This window comes from Erythrolamprus reginae, chromosome 2 (genome assembly GCF_031021105.1).
Source record: "Erythrolamprus reginae isolate rEryReg1 chromosome 2, rEryReg1.hap1, whole genome shotgun sequence".
NCBI lineage: Eukaryota > Metazoa > Chordata > Lepidosauria > Squamata > Dipsadidae > Erythrolamprus > Erythrolamprus reginae.
The window spans coordinates 9,742,543-9,759,165 of NC_091951.1; the positions used below are offsets into that span (position 1 = coordinate 9,742,543).

Below are 16,623 nucleotides of genomic sequence, written 5' to 3' on the forward strand. Positions count from 1 at the left end.
AATTTGGGTGTCTTCCTGGATCCACAACTGAGCCTCTCTCAGCTATGGCAAGTGGGATCTTTCTCCAGGTTTGCCTGATTTACAAGTTGCAAACCTATTTGGACCAGGAGGCTTTATGCACAGTCACTCAGGCCTGTCTTGATTATTGAGATGCGCTTTACATGGGGCTACCCTTGAAGAGTGCTTGGAGACTCCAAATAGTCAAGAATGCAGGATACCATGGTCAAAGTTAAAATCCAGGACACCGTAATGGCCAACATGATCTTTGCAAAAATCTTCGTGGGCTGTCAGGGAGATGGGGAGCGCGTGCCCGTGGAAAAGGGTGTGCGGGGGGTATTTGGGGGGGCAAGTGTGCAGACGCGTACAGCTTACGGGGAACGCTGATCCTTAACACACATTTCATGTTTTTTTTCCTTATTTATTATATTTATTTATTAATTGGATTTGTATGCTGCCCCTCTCCGTGGACTCGGGGCGGCTAACAACAGTGAGTAATGTGAGAAACAAGCCCACCTGAACCCCTAAGTCCAACTTCACCAGGAGGGACTCGCAACCCGTAATCTCTGGAGCAATGAGTCTCCGCAGGCAAAGCTGGGATTCATGCAGTAGCAGGCGGTTCCGGAGGTATTCTGGTCCAATGCCATGTAGGGCTTTAAAGGTTATAACCAACACTTTGAATTGTGACCGGAAACTGATCAGCAGCCAATGCAGGCCGCAGAGTGTTGTAGAAATGTGGGCGAATCTAGGAAGCCCCACAATAGCTCTTGCGGCCGCATTCTGCACGATCTGAAGTTTCCGAACACTTTTCAAAGGTAGCCCCATGTAGAGAGCGTTGCAGTAATCGAACCTCGAGGTGAAAAGGGCATTAGCGACTGTGAGCAATGACTCCCTGTCCAAATAGGGCAGCAACTGATGCGCCAGGCGAACCTGGGCAAATGCCCTCCTCGCCACAGCCGAAAGATGGTGTTCTAATGTTAGCTGTGGATCGAGGAGGATGCCCAAGTTGCGAACCCTCTCTGAGGGGTCAATAATCCCCCCCCCCAGGATAATGGACAGATAGATGGAATTGTCCTTGTAAGGCAAAACTCACTGCCACTCCGTCTTGTCTGGATTGAGTTTGAGCTTGTTGACACCCATCCAGACCCCAACAGCCTCCAGGCACCGGCACATCACTTCCACTACTTCATTGACTGAACATGGGGTGGAGATGTATAACTGGATATCATCAGCATATTGATGATACCTCACTCCATGCCCTTGGATGATCTTACCCAGTGGTTTCATGTAGATATTAAATAGCAGGGGGGAGAGGACCAACCCCTGAGGCACCCCACAAGGGAGAAACCTAGAGGTCGACCTCTGACCCCCCCACTAACACCGACTGCAACCAGTTAGGTCCCACAGAGTTGGCCTTCTATGGGTCCCTTTGAAAACACCTGAATGGATCCTCAGGTCATTTGTCCTATATATTTCGATCCAGCAGTCTTAAGAAGGAGCCTGGATTTGTTCTTAGGCAATGGCTGAAATGGCAAAAATGACTACTTTGCTTATGGAAACCACTTCTGAACTTCAACCTCGATGTGGCAAAGAATGAAACTTTGATTCTGGGTTTTACAGATTAGACTGATGGATATTTGTAGAAATGACTGTTTTTTACCATTATCGTAAAACAAAAAGTTATGATACCGTAGTTGTTCATGCCCTGTAACAGAGAGAATCAGAAGTATTGCCACGATCTAAGTATTGCCCACAAGATCATATGCTGCAATGTTCTACCTGTCAATGACTACCTCAGCTTCAATCACAACAACACAAGAGCACGCAACAGATTCAAACTTAATATTAACCGCTCCAAACTTGACTGTAAAAAATATGATTTCAGCAACTGAGTTGTTGAAGCATGGAACTCATTATCTGACTCAGTAGTGTCAACCCCTAACCCCCAACATTTTCCCCTTAGACTATCCACGATTGACCTCTCCAGGTTCCTTAGAGGTCAGTAAGGGGCGTGCATAAGTGCACCAGTGTGCCTTCCGTCCCCTGTCCAATTGTCTCTCCTTATCTCATTTATCTTTTCTTCCTTTCAAATATGTTCACCTATACTTTTATATCTTTCCTTCTATTCGTTTCTTTAGTTATATTACTACATATCTATTCTCTTCAATGTGTATTATGTATTGGACTAAATAAATACATAAATAAAAATAAAATAAATCAATGCTTCTTTTTCTTTTCTTATCCTTGCTCACTTTTTCTTATCCTATTCCAACTCCCTATTGTAAGCGTTCTAAATAGCATCCAATAAATAAATCAGAGTTCAAGGCTTCGCCTTCTTCAAAGTTCCAATTTATTAATGGGGCCATGTTAGTACAACTGGAGAAACCCGAATCTAAAGTTAGGAGGGTATCTTTCCCTGGTCTATCTATCTATCTATCTATCTATCTATCTATCTATCTATCTATCTATCTATCTATCTATCTATCTAATTAATTTGACTTCTATACCGCCCAAACCTGAAGGACTCAGGGCAGCTTACAACAATAAAAAATTACAAAACAATAAAAAGAAGTCAAAAATACTATCTAAACTCTAAGACCCTAATATGATTATATAAAATAAACACAACAACATGCACATACCTCAATCCTATGCATTCATATATGTGGCCAAGCTCGTTGTTAATTCAGGGCCCCCAGGCCTGCCGGCATAGCCAGGTCTTCATGGCCTTATGAAAAGCCAGCAGGGTGGGGCTGGTGTGGATGTCAGGGGGAGAGTTAATTCCATAGAGCCTGGGTAGCAACAGAGTGCATTGCTTAGTTGACAGGACCTTTAGGAGGCCAATTCTGTATGCTCTAATTGATCTCTGAGAGGTATGTGGTGGGAGACGGTCCTGTAAATAGTTTGGTCCTAAGCCATTTAGGACTTTATAGGTAATACCCAAAGTCTTGAATTGTGCCTGAAGACTAATAGGAACCCAGTGCAGCTCACGAAGTATAGGTGTTTGTTTGTTTGTTTGTTTGTTTGTTTGTTTGTTTGTTTGTTTGTTTGTTTGTTTGTTTATTTATTTATTTATTTATTTATTTAAATCTTCTCTTTAAAATGTCCAGAGTGTTGGAGTTCACAACGTCCGCTGGTAGGTTGTTCCATTGCTTGATCGCTCTGACTGTCAGGAAGTTCCTCCTTATCTCCATGTTGAATCTCTCCATGGTCAGCTTCCAGTTGTTGTTCCTCGTCCGGCCCTCTGGTGCCCTGGAGAATAAAGTGATCCCCTCCTCTCTGTGACATCCCCTCTTATACTTGTAGACTGCTATCATGTCCACTCTGGCCCTCCCTTTCTCTAGGTTATCCATGCCCAATTCCCTCAGTCTCTCTTCGTAAGTCTTGGTTTCCAGTCCCTTAATTATCTTGGCTGCTCTTTTTTGCATCTTCTCCAGAGTTTCAATGTCTCTTTTGAAGTGTGGTGACAAGAACTGAATACAGTATTCCAGGTTCCTCCTTTTTCTTATTTGTCATAAATTCGGCATCTTCTACATCGTAAAACCCTTTTCTACTTTCTGTATAAGGAAACGTTGACAGCTAGTATCTGATTGGCTCATATTGTGTGTTTTTTTGTACTCGTTTGGAAATGTATAAAGGGCCCTGAAAAACAATCCACGGGGTTCAGACATTGCTTTTCTGAACCTGATGCATGCATCAAATAAAGCTGAGTTATGCAATCTCCTTGTGGTCTCCATTCCCTTGATTGGTAACTGAGTTTTGCCGCAACAATGCTCATTTCCATTTCAAAGCTCAAGAGCCAGCACTGTCCAAAGACATCTCCGTGGTCATGTGGCCAGCATAACTAAATACTGAAGGCGCATTGAACACTGTTACCTTCCCACCAAAAGTTATTCCTATTTTTCTTTTTCTTTTTCTTTTCTTTTTTTTAATCATTCAGACGTTTTAAAAGACACTCAGGTTTCCTAATACATAGTATGTTTCCCAATAAATAGTTATCAGTTTACAAAATTTACAGCAAATACTTCTCTTTGAGTTTTAAGAGTTTAAGAAGGACCATGAAAATGAGTTCATGGCTAAACCTGAGGTGTCCTTTGGGGGCCAGTGGCTTCTAGATCAATATATGAAGCTGTCTTTCATTGTTAGGCCACTGGTACTTCTAAGCTAAGCATTTGTTGTTTAAGTTGGCAACAGCTCTCCTGGATCTTTGGCAAAATCCTTTTCCAGGTCTGCAGGTTCTACTATCCAAGACCATTCAGTTGGAGATGCTCAGAGCTTCATCTTCAGTGAGTTACAAATGCTAATTAATTCCTATTTTTCTATTTGCATTTTTACGTGCTTTCAAACTGCTAGGTTGGCAGAAGCTGGGACAAGTAACAGGAGGTCACACCATCACAAGACACTAGGGATTCGAACCACTGAACTGCTGATATTTCAATTGATAAGCTTGGTATCTTAGTCACTGAGCCACTGCACCCCCATTCTGTTAACCTTTTCCTTCACAATACATTCAAATCTATGAGGTGAAATATCTCAGGGGTCCATTCTCTGTTGTCCAAAAAAGTATCCTAAAATTTCATTTACATCAGAGTCATTCTCTCTGTTGAAAAAGCAGATAAACCTTTTCCCTACAGGAAAAAACAACAACATTGGGGAAGAGGAATCCACACCTGGGAACTTTGGAAATGTGTTTTCTCGGCTCTATAACCCTAGTGAAAATTCAGGATGTCCTGAGATTTTTACAATGATAATAATTTGCTTTGTCTCCTTTACAAATCTCCAAGGATTTGACCTCCTTAGAACAGAGGGGAACAACAGCAGGGTTGGTTGCCCTCCAACCTTAAAGAGCAATCCTTGAATGCCTTCAGGATCGGTGAGAATTAAAAGCTGAAGCCCAGGCACTTGAGAAAGTTTCCTTTCCTGGGATCCTCTTCAGAAAGGCCATAAACCTTCTTTTGGTTTCCCTTTGCATTTTTAAAAAAGCCACCAAACTCTCAAACCTGGACAAAAACTAATCTTCTTTATAATTGAGCAGGGGGCTGGACAAGAAAGCCTTCAAGATCCCATCCAACTCTGTTATTTTGTTCTATCTGTTCTATCTGCTTGAAACAAATGAGTAGCTGACACAAGAAGAATGATTCTCCTTCTTTTGTCCCTGCTTCCCCAAATAAGCTGTGAAATTCAGAAGGAAAAATGCCTTTCAGTTTCATCCCAGCATTTCGAAAAAAACTGGAAATCATATTTCAAACTGGGCGACACCCATATTGGTGGGGTCATCACAGCGAGAAAAGCTCTGTGTCCCTTTTACAGCTTCAAGGTGACTCCCTCCAGACAACATTTTCTCTGGTCAGTAAATATTTCCCCGGTATAGATCATATTTCTCAGCTTGGAGATGAAGTTAATTTATTTACAATTGATATCATCATCATTATTGCTCATTTTCTTTGGTCTCTTCTCATGTGGTCCCTCTTAAATTGGAATATGTTAAAGGCCCCATTTGCTGGCTCTTTAAAATTTATGGCAATAGTTTACTTTTGAATTTTTAAAAATTATTTCTCCACAGTTTCCATATATACATCTATACATATACCTTTAATTCTTCCCCTTTGTATGTCAATGTTCCTCCTTGTGTGGTCTCACATATATATTATCTCTAATTCTGCCATTTCTTCTAGATTCTCTTCCTTAGTCTCTGAAAAGTCTGAAATCTTAAAAAAATAAGAGGATCTATCCATTTCTAGATGAATTCCATGATATTTCCAGTTCTTTATTGGTTTCTACCATTTTCTGATCTATACATTCTTTTCTTTTTTTTAATATTTTTTATTATTTTCAAAAAAGACAAACAAAGACATACCACATTGAACATTTAAGGAGCTACCATTGCTCCGCTTCTCATAGAAGTCTAACTAATACAAAATATCAAAAACTCTAACTATTACCAGATCTAAGCAGAAATACCACACTTACAAATTACATTACCATTAAATTTAATTCTATGTTTTTAAAATTAAAATTATTAACTAAATTTCTTTATATAGATATATATGTAAAAAGCAATAAACAAATTATTAGTAATACAAAAATAAAATAAAATAAACACTTCTCAGTTAGTTATCATATAAACTATTAAATTCTATCTTATAATTTTTCAGTTAGTCATTTATTCTTGTATATTCAGTTTTTATTACTATTTTTAACATTCCACCAATCATATACTTTATCCCATATTTTGTAATATTCTGTTTCGGTTTGATTGTTCAAACGTTTAGTCATCATGTCTAATTCTGCACATTCTATAATTTTTTTGAATACCTCCATGTCTTTCGGTATCGTCTTTTCTTTCCATTTCTGTGCAAATACTATTCGTGCCGCCACCAATATATGTATTATTAAATAGTAAATTTCTTTTTTATACTTTATATTTGAAATACCCAATAGAAAAAATTCAGGAGATTTTTTAATCTTCTCCTTTGTTATTTCATTTATCCAATTCTCTACTTTATTCCAAAATATTTTTGTCTCGGAACAGGTCCACCATGCATGGTAATATGTGCCAACTTCTTTTTTGCATTTCCAACAAATAGGCGATACCGATGGAAACATTTTGGAAATTCTATATGGTGGAAGGTGCCATCTATAAAACATCTTAATTTGATTTTCTTTAAAAGAGATTGATTTTGTTATTTTCCAATTATACTTCCATACCTTTTCCCAAGTATCCAAATTAATCTCTTTGCCAAAATTTTTGCACCAACTGATCATGTTATCTTTCAATATCCAACCTATCGTTCTATGATTTAGTAAATATTTATAAACATTTCCAATTATCTTTGTTTGATTTTGGAATAATAATTTGCCCAGTACATTATTTTCTTTTTAAAAAATATAAGTCTTTACATCTATTTGATATCTAGAACTAATCTGCATATAATGCCACCAATCTAAATCTATACCTAACTCGTATAACTCTTGTTTTGTTCTTAATTTTAATTGATTATCTAACAAATCACTATACTTCCAGATCTTACCTTTTCCTTTAATGCTGTTCTGTTCAGGTCGTATGTGACCCGAAGCCAAGTTTGAGTCCCTGTAAAAAATTTTCCCTGCATATCTGAAACTTGAAATTTCATGACTATTCATCATTTCAGGGGTTCTCTCTATGAGAATTTTTTTTGGGGGGGCTTAGTTTTTGCTGAGCAAAAAAAGTTACAAATCTTCTGTTCCCGAGTCACCCTGACCCGGACCGAAAACTCTTCATTTACAGTGCTTATGTTTGGTCTTTTTGAAAGCTTTTTTCACTTGGAAAGTAGTCTGAACATTTCTGCACACAATGATATGAAAATTGAAATGAAAAAAGTAAATCTTATTGGTTTATTTTGCGGATATAATGCATGCCCCCCCGTTTTTGTGAAATTATTTTCAATTTATGGATAGTTTTGCTTGCAAAATGCATTCTATTTTACTAAAGTTGGTGTGGGATTGGTAGGTTGAACATTTCTGAATATAAGAAAAATATAAAGGAACTGAAAAAAATGATTCTTATTGGTTTTTTAATATCAGAAATAAGGCCTCCCCCCCCTCGGCTGCTTGCAACCATTTTCACTTTTTATTTTTTTATGCTCCAAATCCGAAATATTCTTTAAAATCTTAGGCATTCATTTACTCAATTTAACAATGCTGATCATCAAAAAATATTTTTGGGGTGGTGGCTAATTGTTTTCTGGGGGAAAAAAATCATAACTTCGAGTCTGTTTCTGTTTGTATATGACCGGACCAAAAATAATTTTTTTAGGTACTTGAATTTGATCTTTTTGAAAACTTTTTCAACTGGAAAACTAGTTTGAACATTTATGAACATAATGATATGAAAATTGAACTGGAAAAATTGAGACTTATATTTTTATTTTGATCAAAAAGCCCCTCCCCCCATCCTTTTTGAATTTCGTGTCAATTTCTATTTTTTAAGGCTACAAATCCCTAAGGAATTTTCCCCCAAAAGGTTTGATATACTAAATTGAACATTTCTGAATATAAGAAAAATATAAATGAACTGAAAAAAATGGTTCTTATTGGTTTATTTTTGCCACAAAAGGGCCACCCCACCCGGCCTTGCTACATGCCATTATTGTCACTGTTTATACATATTTGTCTAGAAATATTTGGAATATCCTTTTGAAAATCAACCACATTGTAGCCAGAGAACTAATTTTATGAAACAAGTCCATTTTACTAAAAAAAAGTATGTAAGTTTGAAATTAACAGCATAATTTTTATATAAATTGAAATAATTGAACACGGGGGGAGGCATACATTTATGTGCAAAATAAACCAATATGCATCAATTTTTCCAGTTCAATTTTCATATCATTATGTTCAGAAATGTTCAAGCTACCAATCCCACACCAACTTTAGTAAACTAGAATGTATTTTGCTAGCAAAACTATCCATAAAGTGAAGACTATTTTAAAAAAACGGGGGGGGGGCGTGCATTTCATCAACAAAATAAACCAATATGCATCAATTTTTCCAGTTCAATTTTCATATCATTATGTTCAGAAATGTTCAAGCTACCAATCCCACACCAACTTTAGTAAAATAGAATGTATTTTGCAGGCATAATTACAGTGGAACCCCGACATACGAAATTAATTGGTTCCGGAAGGAACCTCGTATGTCGAAGAGCTCGTAGGTCGAAGCATTGTTTCCCATAGGAAACAATGGAAAAGTGATTAATGCGTGCAAGCCTGAGGGCTGAGGGGAAAAGACGTCGGCTGAGGGGTGCCCGGTGCTTCGGAGCCGGCATGGGGGGGCTTTCCATGCTGGCTCCGATCTTTTCAGACAGGCGCGCCGATTCTCCGCTCACTCCGGGTGAGCAGCGCATCGGCGCATCTGTTTAAAAAGATCGTAGCCGGCATGGAAAATCCCCCCATGCCAGCTACGAGCTTTTCAGACAGGCGTGCCGATTCTCCGCTCACTCCGGGTGAGCGGCGAATCGGCGCATCTGTTTAAAAAGATCGTAGCCGGCATGGAACATCCCCCCATGCCAGCTACGAGCTTTTCAGACAGGCGCGCAGATTCTCCGCTCACTCCGGGTGAGCAGCGAATCGGCGCATCTGTTTAAAAAGATCGTAGCCGGCATGGAAAATCCCCCCATGCCAGCTACGAGCTTTTCAGACAGGCGTGCCGATTCTCCGCTCACTCCGGGTGAGCGGCGAATCGGCGCATCTGTTTAAAAAGATCGTAGCCGGCATGGAAAATCCCCCCATGCCAGCTACGAGCTTTTCAGACAGGCGTGCCGATTCTCCGCTCACTCCGGGTGAGCGGCGAATCGGCGCATCTGTTTAAAAAGATCGTAGCCGGCATGGAACATCCCCCCATGCCAGCTACGAGCTTTTCAGACAGGCATGCCGATTCTCCGCTCACTCCGGGTGAGCGGCGAATCGGCGCATCTGTTTAAAAAGATCGTAGCCGGCATGGAAAATCCCCCCATGCCAGCTACAAGCTTTTCAGACAGGTGTGCCGATTCTCCGCTCACTCCGGGTGAGCGGCGAATCGGCGCATCTGTTTAAAAAGATCGTAGCCGGCATGGAACATCCCCCCATGCCAGCTACGAGCTTTTCAGACAGGCGTGCCGATTCTCCGCTCACTCCGGGTGAGCGGCGAATCAGCGCATCTGTTTAAAAAGATCGTAGCCGGCATGGAACATCCCCCCATGCCAGCTACGAGCTTTTCAGACAGGCGCGCCGATTCTCCGCTCACTCCGGGTGAGCGGCGAATCGGCGCATCTGTTTAAAAAGATCGTAGCCGCCATGGAAAATCCCCCCATGCCGGCTACGAGCTTTTCAGACAGGCACGCCGATTCTCCGCTCACTGCTAAAAGCGGAGAATCGGCACGCCTGTCTGAAAAGATCGCCGCCGGTCCGGTGGGGTTTTGCAGCAACCTCCGAGCCCAGGTTGCTCGGAGGTTGCTGCAAAACCCCACCAGACCGGCGGCGATCTTTTCAGACAGGCGCGCTTTCTCGAAAGGGCGGAGAAAGCCCTCTCTCGCAGCCTCCTGGCTGGGAGCACTTTCGCTGCGAGAGAGGGCTTTCTCCGTCCCTTTCGGGAAAGCCCTCTCTCGCAGCGAAAGTGCTCCCAGCCAGGGAGAGCGTTCAGATCCCCCCACCCCCAGCAGAAAGCGTTCAGATCCCCCCCACCCCCAGCAGAAGCCAAGGACTCACCAAGCGCTGGATACGAACGGAGAAGAGCCAGGCTGTTTTGCTTTGCAGAGACGAATAAAGCGTCACGCCCCCCTGACGCTTTTGGCGGCAAAAGAGCCCAGCATCGCTTCGGAAGCCGCCGAAAGCGTCAGAGGGGCGTGACGCTTTATTCGGCTCTGCATCAGCTCGGAAGCAAAGCAAGCCAGGCCGGCTCTTCTCGGCTCGTATCCCGAATGGAAGCTCGTGAGTCGAGCAAAAATTTCTCTACTCTCCCAGCTCGTATCTCGAGTAGCTCGTAAGTAGAGCTGCTCGTATGTCGGGGTTCCACTGTATCAATAAACCTAAAGAAAATTCACAAAAACGGGGGGGGAGGCATATTTATGTGCAAAATAAACCAATAAGGATTAATTTCTTCAGTTCAATTTTCATATCATTGTGTGCAGAAATGTTCAGACTACTTTCCAAGTGAAAAAAGTATTCAAATTGACCAAACATAAGCACTGCAAATGAAGAGTTTTCGGTCCGGGTCAGGGTGACCCGGGAACAGAAGATTTGTTACTTTTCTTAAACAGAACAGCAGGGTTAAGATTTGGGTGTACAATAGCTTCAAAGGATGAAACCCATTCTGGCATTACTAAGAAGTGATTTTTCTTTATTTCATTCCACACTTCTATCAATGCTTTTCTAATAACATTATTTTTAAAGTATCAGTGAGTTTTTAACTTATCATACCATACAAAAGCGTGCCAACCGACCATCAAGTCATGACCTTCTAGATTGAGCAATCTTTGATTTTCTAATGTCAACCATTCTTTTATCCATGTCAGGGCCGTGGCTTGATAATATAATTTCCAATTTGGGAGGCCGAGGCCTCCTCTTTCTTTACGATCTTCTAATGAATTTTGTTTTATTCTTGGTTTTTTACCTTGCCAAATAAATTTTTTTATTGTCTTATTCAAATCGGCAAAGAATTTCGTTCCTGGATTTATTGGGATCACTTGAAAAAGGAACAATATTTTTGGAAGGATGTTCATTTTAACTGTGGAGATTCTTCCTACAAGTGATAATTGTAAATTACTCCATATTTCTAAATCTTTTTTAATCTGATTTAATAATTTTAGGTAATTGTCATTTTTTAAAGATACGGCTTTAGAAGTCATCCATATCCCTAAATATTTCACTTTTTTCGTGATCTTCATATTTGATAGGTCTCCTAAGTATTTTCTCTGTATTTCAGTCATATTTTTTGTTAATATCTGTGTCTTTTCCTTATTTATTTTCAATCCTGCAACTTTCCCATACTCTTCGATCACATTTATCAAATTTAAAATAGATTCTATTGGGTCGTCCAAAACAAACACTACGTCGTCGGCAAATGCTTGTGCTTTATAGGTTTCTTTTCTAATTTCCAATTCTTTTATTCCCTTATCTGCTCTTATTTTTATCAACAATGCTTCTAAAGTCAAAATAAATAACAATGGTGATATTGGACAGCCTTGTCTTACTCCTCTTTGTATAACTACTTTTTCTGTCTGTTCACTATTTATTATAATTTTAGCAGTTTGTTCAGAATATATAGCATCTATTATATTAAAAAAATTTGTTCCTACCTCCATCTTATTTAATTGTATTTTCATAAAGTTCCAATCCACGTTGTCAAAAGCTTTTTTGGCATCCAGAAATAGAAACATAGAAACATAGAAGACTGACGGCAGAAAAAGACCCCAAGGTCCATCTAGTCTGCCCTTTTACTATTTCCTGTATTTTATCTTACAATTGATATATGTTTATCCCAGGCATGTTTAAATTCGGTTACTGTGGATTTACCAACCACATCTGCTGGAAGTTTGTTCCAAGGATCTACTACTCTTTCAGTAAAATAATATTTTCTCATGTTGCCTTTGATCTTTCCCCCAACTAACTTCAGACTGTGTCCCCTTGTTCTTGTGTTCACTTTCCTGTTAAAAACACTTCCCTCCTGAACCCTATTTAACCCTTTAACATATTTAAATGTTTCGATCATGTCCCCCCTTTTCCTTCTGTCTTCCAGACTATACAGATTGAGTTCATTAAGTCATTAAATATAAGTGCCATTTGTTTTTCAGGATGCTGCTCATAGAATTCCAAAGTATTAACTATTATTCTTAAATTATTTTTAATTTGTCTTCCTGGTAAAAATCCATTTTGATCACTATGTATCATATTATTTATAATACTTTTAAATCTATTAGCCAATATTGATATAAAAATTTTGTAATCGACATTCAACAAAGAAATAGGTCTGTAATTTTCAATTTTTTCTTTCTTAGTATCAGCCTTGTGTATTAAGGTTATTAAGGTTTGTGACCAGGTTTTTGGTAAATTACCTATTGTCAGTATTTGATTATATATCTCAAGCATGTTTGAAAAAATTGTTTCTAATTCTAATTTATAAAATTCAGCTGGTATTGCATCAGGACTAGTCGCTTTATTATTTTTTTTATTCTTTATACATTGTTTTAATTCTATGTCTGTAATAGGTCTATTTAGTCTTTGCTGTTGTGTTTCGGTTAAAACTGGGAGTTCTATTTTTTCTAGATATTTAAAAATTAAATCTTCACTTATCTCTTCTTTCTTGTATAATTGTTTGTAAAATTCCAATGCTATTTCCTTTTTATCTTCTATTCTATGTTTTATTATACCCTTTGAATCTGTCAAATTTTTAATAATTTTATTTTCTCTCTCTTTTCTTAGTTTATATGCTAGCCATCTTCCAGGTTTATTCGCATGCTCAAAATAATTTTGTTTTGCTCTCTTTATCTTTTCTACAATTGGTTCTTGTTCTATTAATCTCAGTTTATGTCTTATTAATTCTCTCTGGTTTTTTAATTTGTCATCCTTGTCCTCTTTTTGCATTAAAATTTCTAATTTTCTTAATTCTTCTAGGAGTGTTCCTTGATATTTTTTCTTTTCTTTATTTTTTTTTTGCTATAAATGATATTGTCAGTCCATGTATATATGCTTTAGTTGTATCCCATAAATTTTGAGGTGTGGTATCTGTGCTTTTATTTATTTTTTAAAAAATCTCTAATTCCTTCTCTATCCATTTCTTATATTCAGGATCTTTTATTATAGTTCTATTCATTGACCAATTCTTTATTTTCCTTTTACCTTTCCAATATATAGATAGTGGGTTATGAGTATTTGTCTCTATTTCTATTTCACTTATTTGCTCCATTATTTGGATAGGGGCCCAAGCCATATCAATTCTAGACCATGTCTTATGCGGGTTGGAATAAAAAGTATACTGTTTATCTTTTAAATGCTGTTCTCGCCATATATCTTTTAATGCTAATTCTGAACTCATTTTCCAAAAGGACGCCGGTAAGACTACCTTTTTTTTCTTTTCTTTTCCCATTATAATCCATTTGGTCATCTGAGATTGCATTAAAGTCTCCTATCATTATCATATTTTCAATCGATAACTCATTAATTTTTTCATGTAAATCTTTGTAAAATTCTTTTTGATTATCATTTGGTGCATAAATTGAGACAATTGTTAGTGGTTTTGTTTCTAGATCTAATTGTACTATCAAAATCCTTCCATCCCCATCATTATATATTTCTTTTGATTCAATTAGTTCGTCAATATACATTGCAACACCTCTTTTCTTTTGATTTGCCAAACTAGTATATAATTTTCCCAGTTTTGCATTTTTAAGGAAACTTCTTTTTGATTTTTGGATATGGACTTCTTGTAGAATGTTTATCTGGGCTTTTTGTTTCACGAGTTTAGTTAATACTTGGTTTCTCTTCCTTGGGTTGTTCAATCCATTTACATTGACTGAAAATATTTTCAGATCATGTGTCATCTTTATTTATAGTACCTTTTGGCTTCTTTTGGTTCTCGGAGTCGAGTGTCCAGAATTAAATCCTGTGAAATCTGAAGTTGTTTCTGCTTCACCACCAATGCTTCTTCCCCTCCACCACCTGTAGCCCCCAACATATCATCACTAGGCTTTGGTTGGATCTGAATTTGTGCGGTGCTGTCCAGACCACTGCGTGCCAGGAAAGATCTTGCTTGTTCTACACTTTCTATTTTCACTCTCGTTGATTGCCATGTTAGAGTCAACCCTTCTGGTATCAGCCATCTGAAAACAATGTTCTTTCTGATTAAAATGCTTGTAAGAAAATAATATTGTCTTCTACTCTCTCGGACTCTCCTCGGAACTTGTTCCAGAATCGTGATTTCTTTCCCATCGCGTTTAAGGGACTCGTTTTTTGTATATCTCAATATCGCGTCTTTGACAATTCTTCTTGTGAATTTAATGTGGACTTCTCTGGGCAAATTATGGCGCCTTACATAGCCAGTCTGGACTCGGTAAACTTCATCGATTTCTTTTACCAGGTCTGTTGGGTCTAACTGCAAAATAGCACCCATAACTTCTGCCATTTTTGCAGGCACGTCTTCGTCTTTTTCTTCTTCAATATTTTGGAACCTCAAACCATGTAGTGCGGAGTGAAGTTCGAGATTGGTTATTGCTATATCAAAATCTCTGCGGGCTGCATAGTTACGGTCCTCATATTCTTCTACTCTCTGTCCCACGTCTTGGATTTTCCCTTCTGTCACTTGTATCCTCTTTTCGCTATCTTGTATTTTTTGTTGAATGACTTTTATATTTCCATCCATTTCGACAACGTTCCCTTTTACTTCAGTTAATTCAGTTCTGAGATCCGCAATTTCTTTTTTAATTTCGTCTTTCATCTCCTTCATCTCTTGCCTCAGTTCTTGTAGGTAGGTTTTCATTTCTTCTTTGTTCGTGTCACTTTGGGTTTTTGCCTGGGTTTGTAATGCCTTAATGTCTGCTAGGGCTTCTTGGATAATCTGGAAGTTAGGGTCCATCGTAGACTTGTCTTTTTCTTTCTCTTTGGCCAACATTGTAGGTATGGTCCTTTGTTGTAGCGGTGATGAAGTTGGGGAGACCCCAGGTGTAAAGGTTGGGACGGGTGTAGTTGGTTGTTTTTGCGTTGTTATTGTAGTCACTGAGGTCACACTCTGTGCCCTGTGGGAACCTTTCATAATCCAAAATCACTGTTGTTTATTTTATTTTAAAAATTATTTTAATCTAAATCTTATATATTCTTAAGAGAAAAGTAAAACCATGAAAGAAAAAAACAAGAAAGAAGGAAATTAAGTATATCAATTCAGTTCAATTAATGTTATAATTAATTATTTTGGTTTAATTAGAAAGAAAATGGGAGTGGAGAAGAGAAAGAAAGAGAAAGGAAGGGTGAAAGGGTAGAGAAGTATTTCAATGAGTTCCTAGGCACCTTAAAGGGGGGATCAGGTGGGGGAGAGGGAGAAACCAATATTTTAGCACATAACTATATAATACTAAAAGTGAGAAAAGATGTAAATATAATTTTGAAAGAGAAAAAAATTAATAATAGTTAAAAATAATTAAAAATAAAAAAAAGAAAAAGGAGAGGGAGAAAGATAAAAAGAAAGAAAGAAGTGAGTAAAAGGGTAGGAAGATTTCTTTAAAAAGAAGAAAATGGTAAGGAAACAAAGAAAAAACTGGAAAAAATTTCTTTAAAAGAGAAAAAGAAGAGAGAGAATATAAAAGGATATATATATAATAATAATAATAATAACAATACAATAATAATAATCAGTTAACTAAGAAAAGGTAAATAAAGAAGAAATCTAAAAAAAAATCTAAAGGAAAAATCCAAAAGGTAAAAAAGAGAATCAAAAAAGAAAGGAAACTATTAAATCCAAGTATGCCAAATATAAGTTATGCTTCCATAAAAATCTCAAAAAAGAAGGAAAAAATAAATAAAATAAAAAAATACTCCAAGTAAATGTCCAATGTAATATCCAATGTAATGTCCAGTTAAAATAGATGTCTTCTTGTTATATAAAAAAGGATTTAAAAAAGGAAAAAGCAAGGTGAAAAAAGACAAGCACCAAAAATATCCTTACGCCTCTAAATTTATATTAAGAGAAAAATAGTCCCACTTAGTCATAGAAACATAGAAACATAGAAGATTGACGGCAGAAAAAGACCTCATGGTCCATCTAGTCTGCCCTTATACTATTTCCTGTATTTTATTTTACAATGGATATATGTTTATCCCAGGCATGTTTAAATTCGGTTACTGTGGATTTACCGACCACGTCTGCTGGAAGTTTGTTCCAAGGATCTACTACTCTTTCAGTAAAATAATATTTTCTCATGTTGCCCTTGATCTTTCCCCCAACTAACTTCAGATTGTGTCCCCTTGTTCTTGTGTTCACTTTCCTATTAAAAACACTTCCCTCCTGAACCCTATTTAACCCTTTGACATATTTAAATGTTTCAATCATGTCCCCCCTTTTCCTTCTGTCTTCCAGACTATACAGATTGAGTTCATTAAGTCTTGCCTGATACGTTTTATTCTT

General features: G+C 37.8%; 1 protein-coding gene across 1 annotated transcript in view; it reads left to right on the plus strand.

Annotated features, from left to right (window-relative positions):
* Positions 1–219: 219 nt before the first annotated feature.
* LOC139159122 (vomeronasal type-2 receptor 26-like) overlaps positions 220–16,623 on the plus strand; it is a 38,487-nt gene continuing 22,083 nt past the window's right edge. The window contains exons 1-2 of the mRNA XM_070736481.1: positions 220–333; positions 4,225–4,283. Of these exons, the coding sequence (XP_070592582.1) occupies positions 220–333; positions 4,225–4,283 (173 nt within the window). The remainder of the gene's footprint in view (positions 334–4,224; positions 4,284–16,623) is intronic.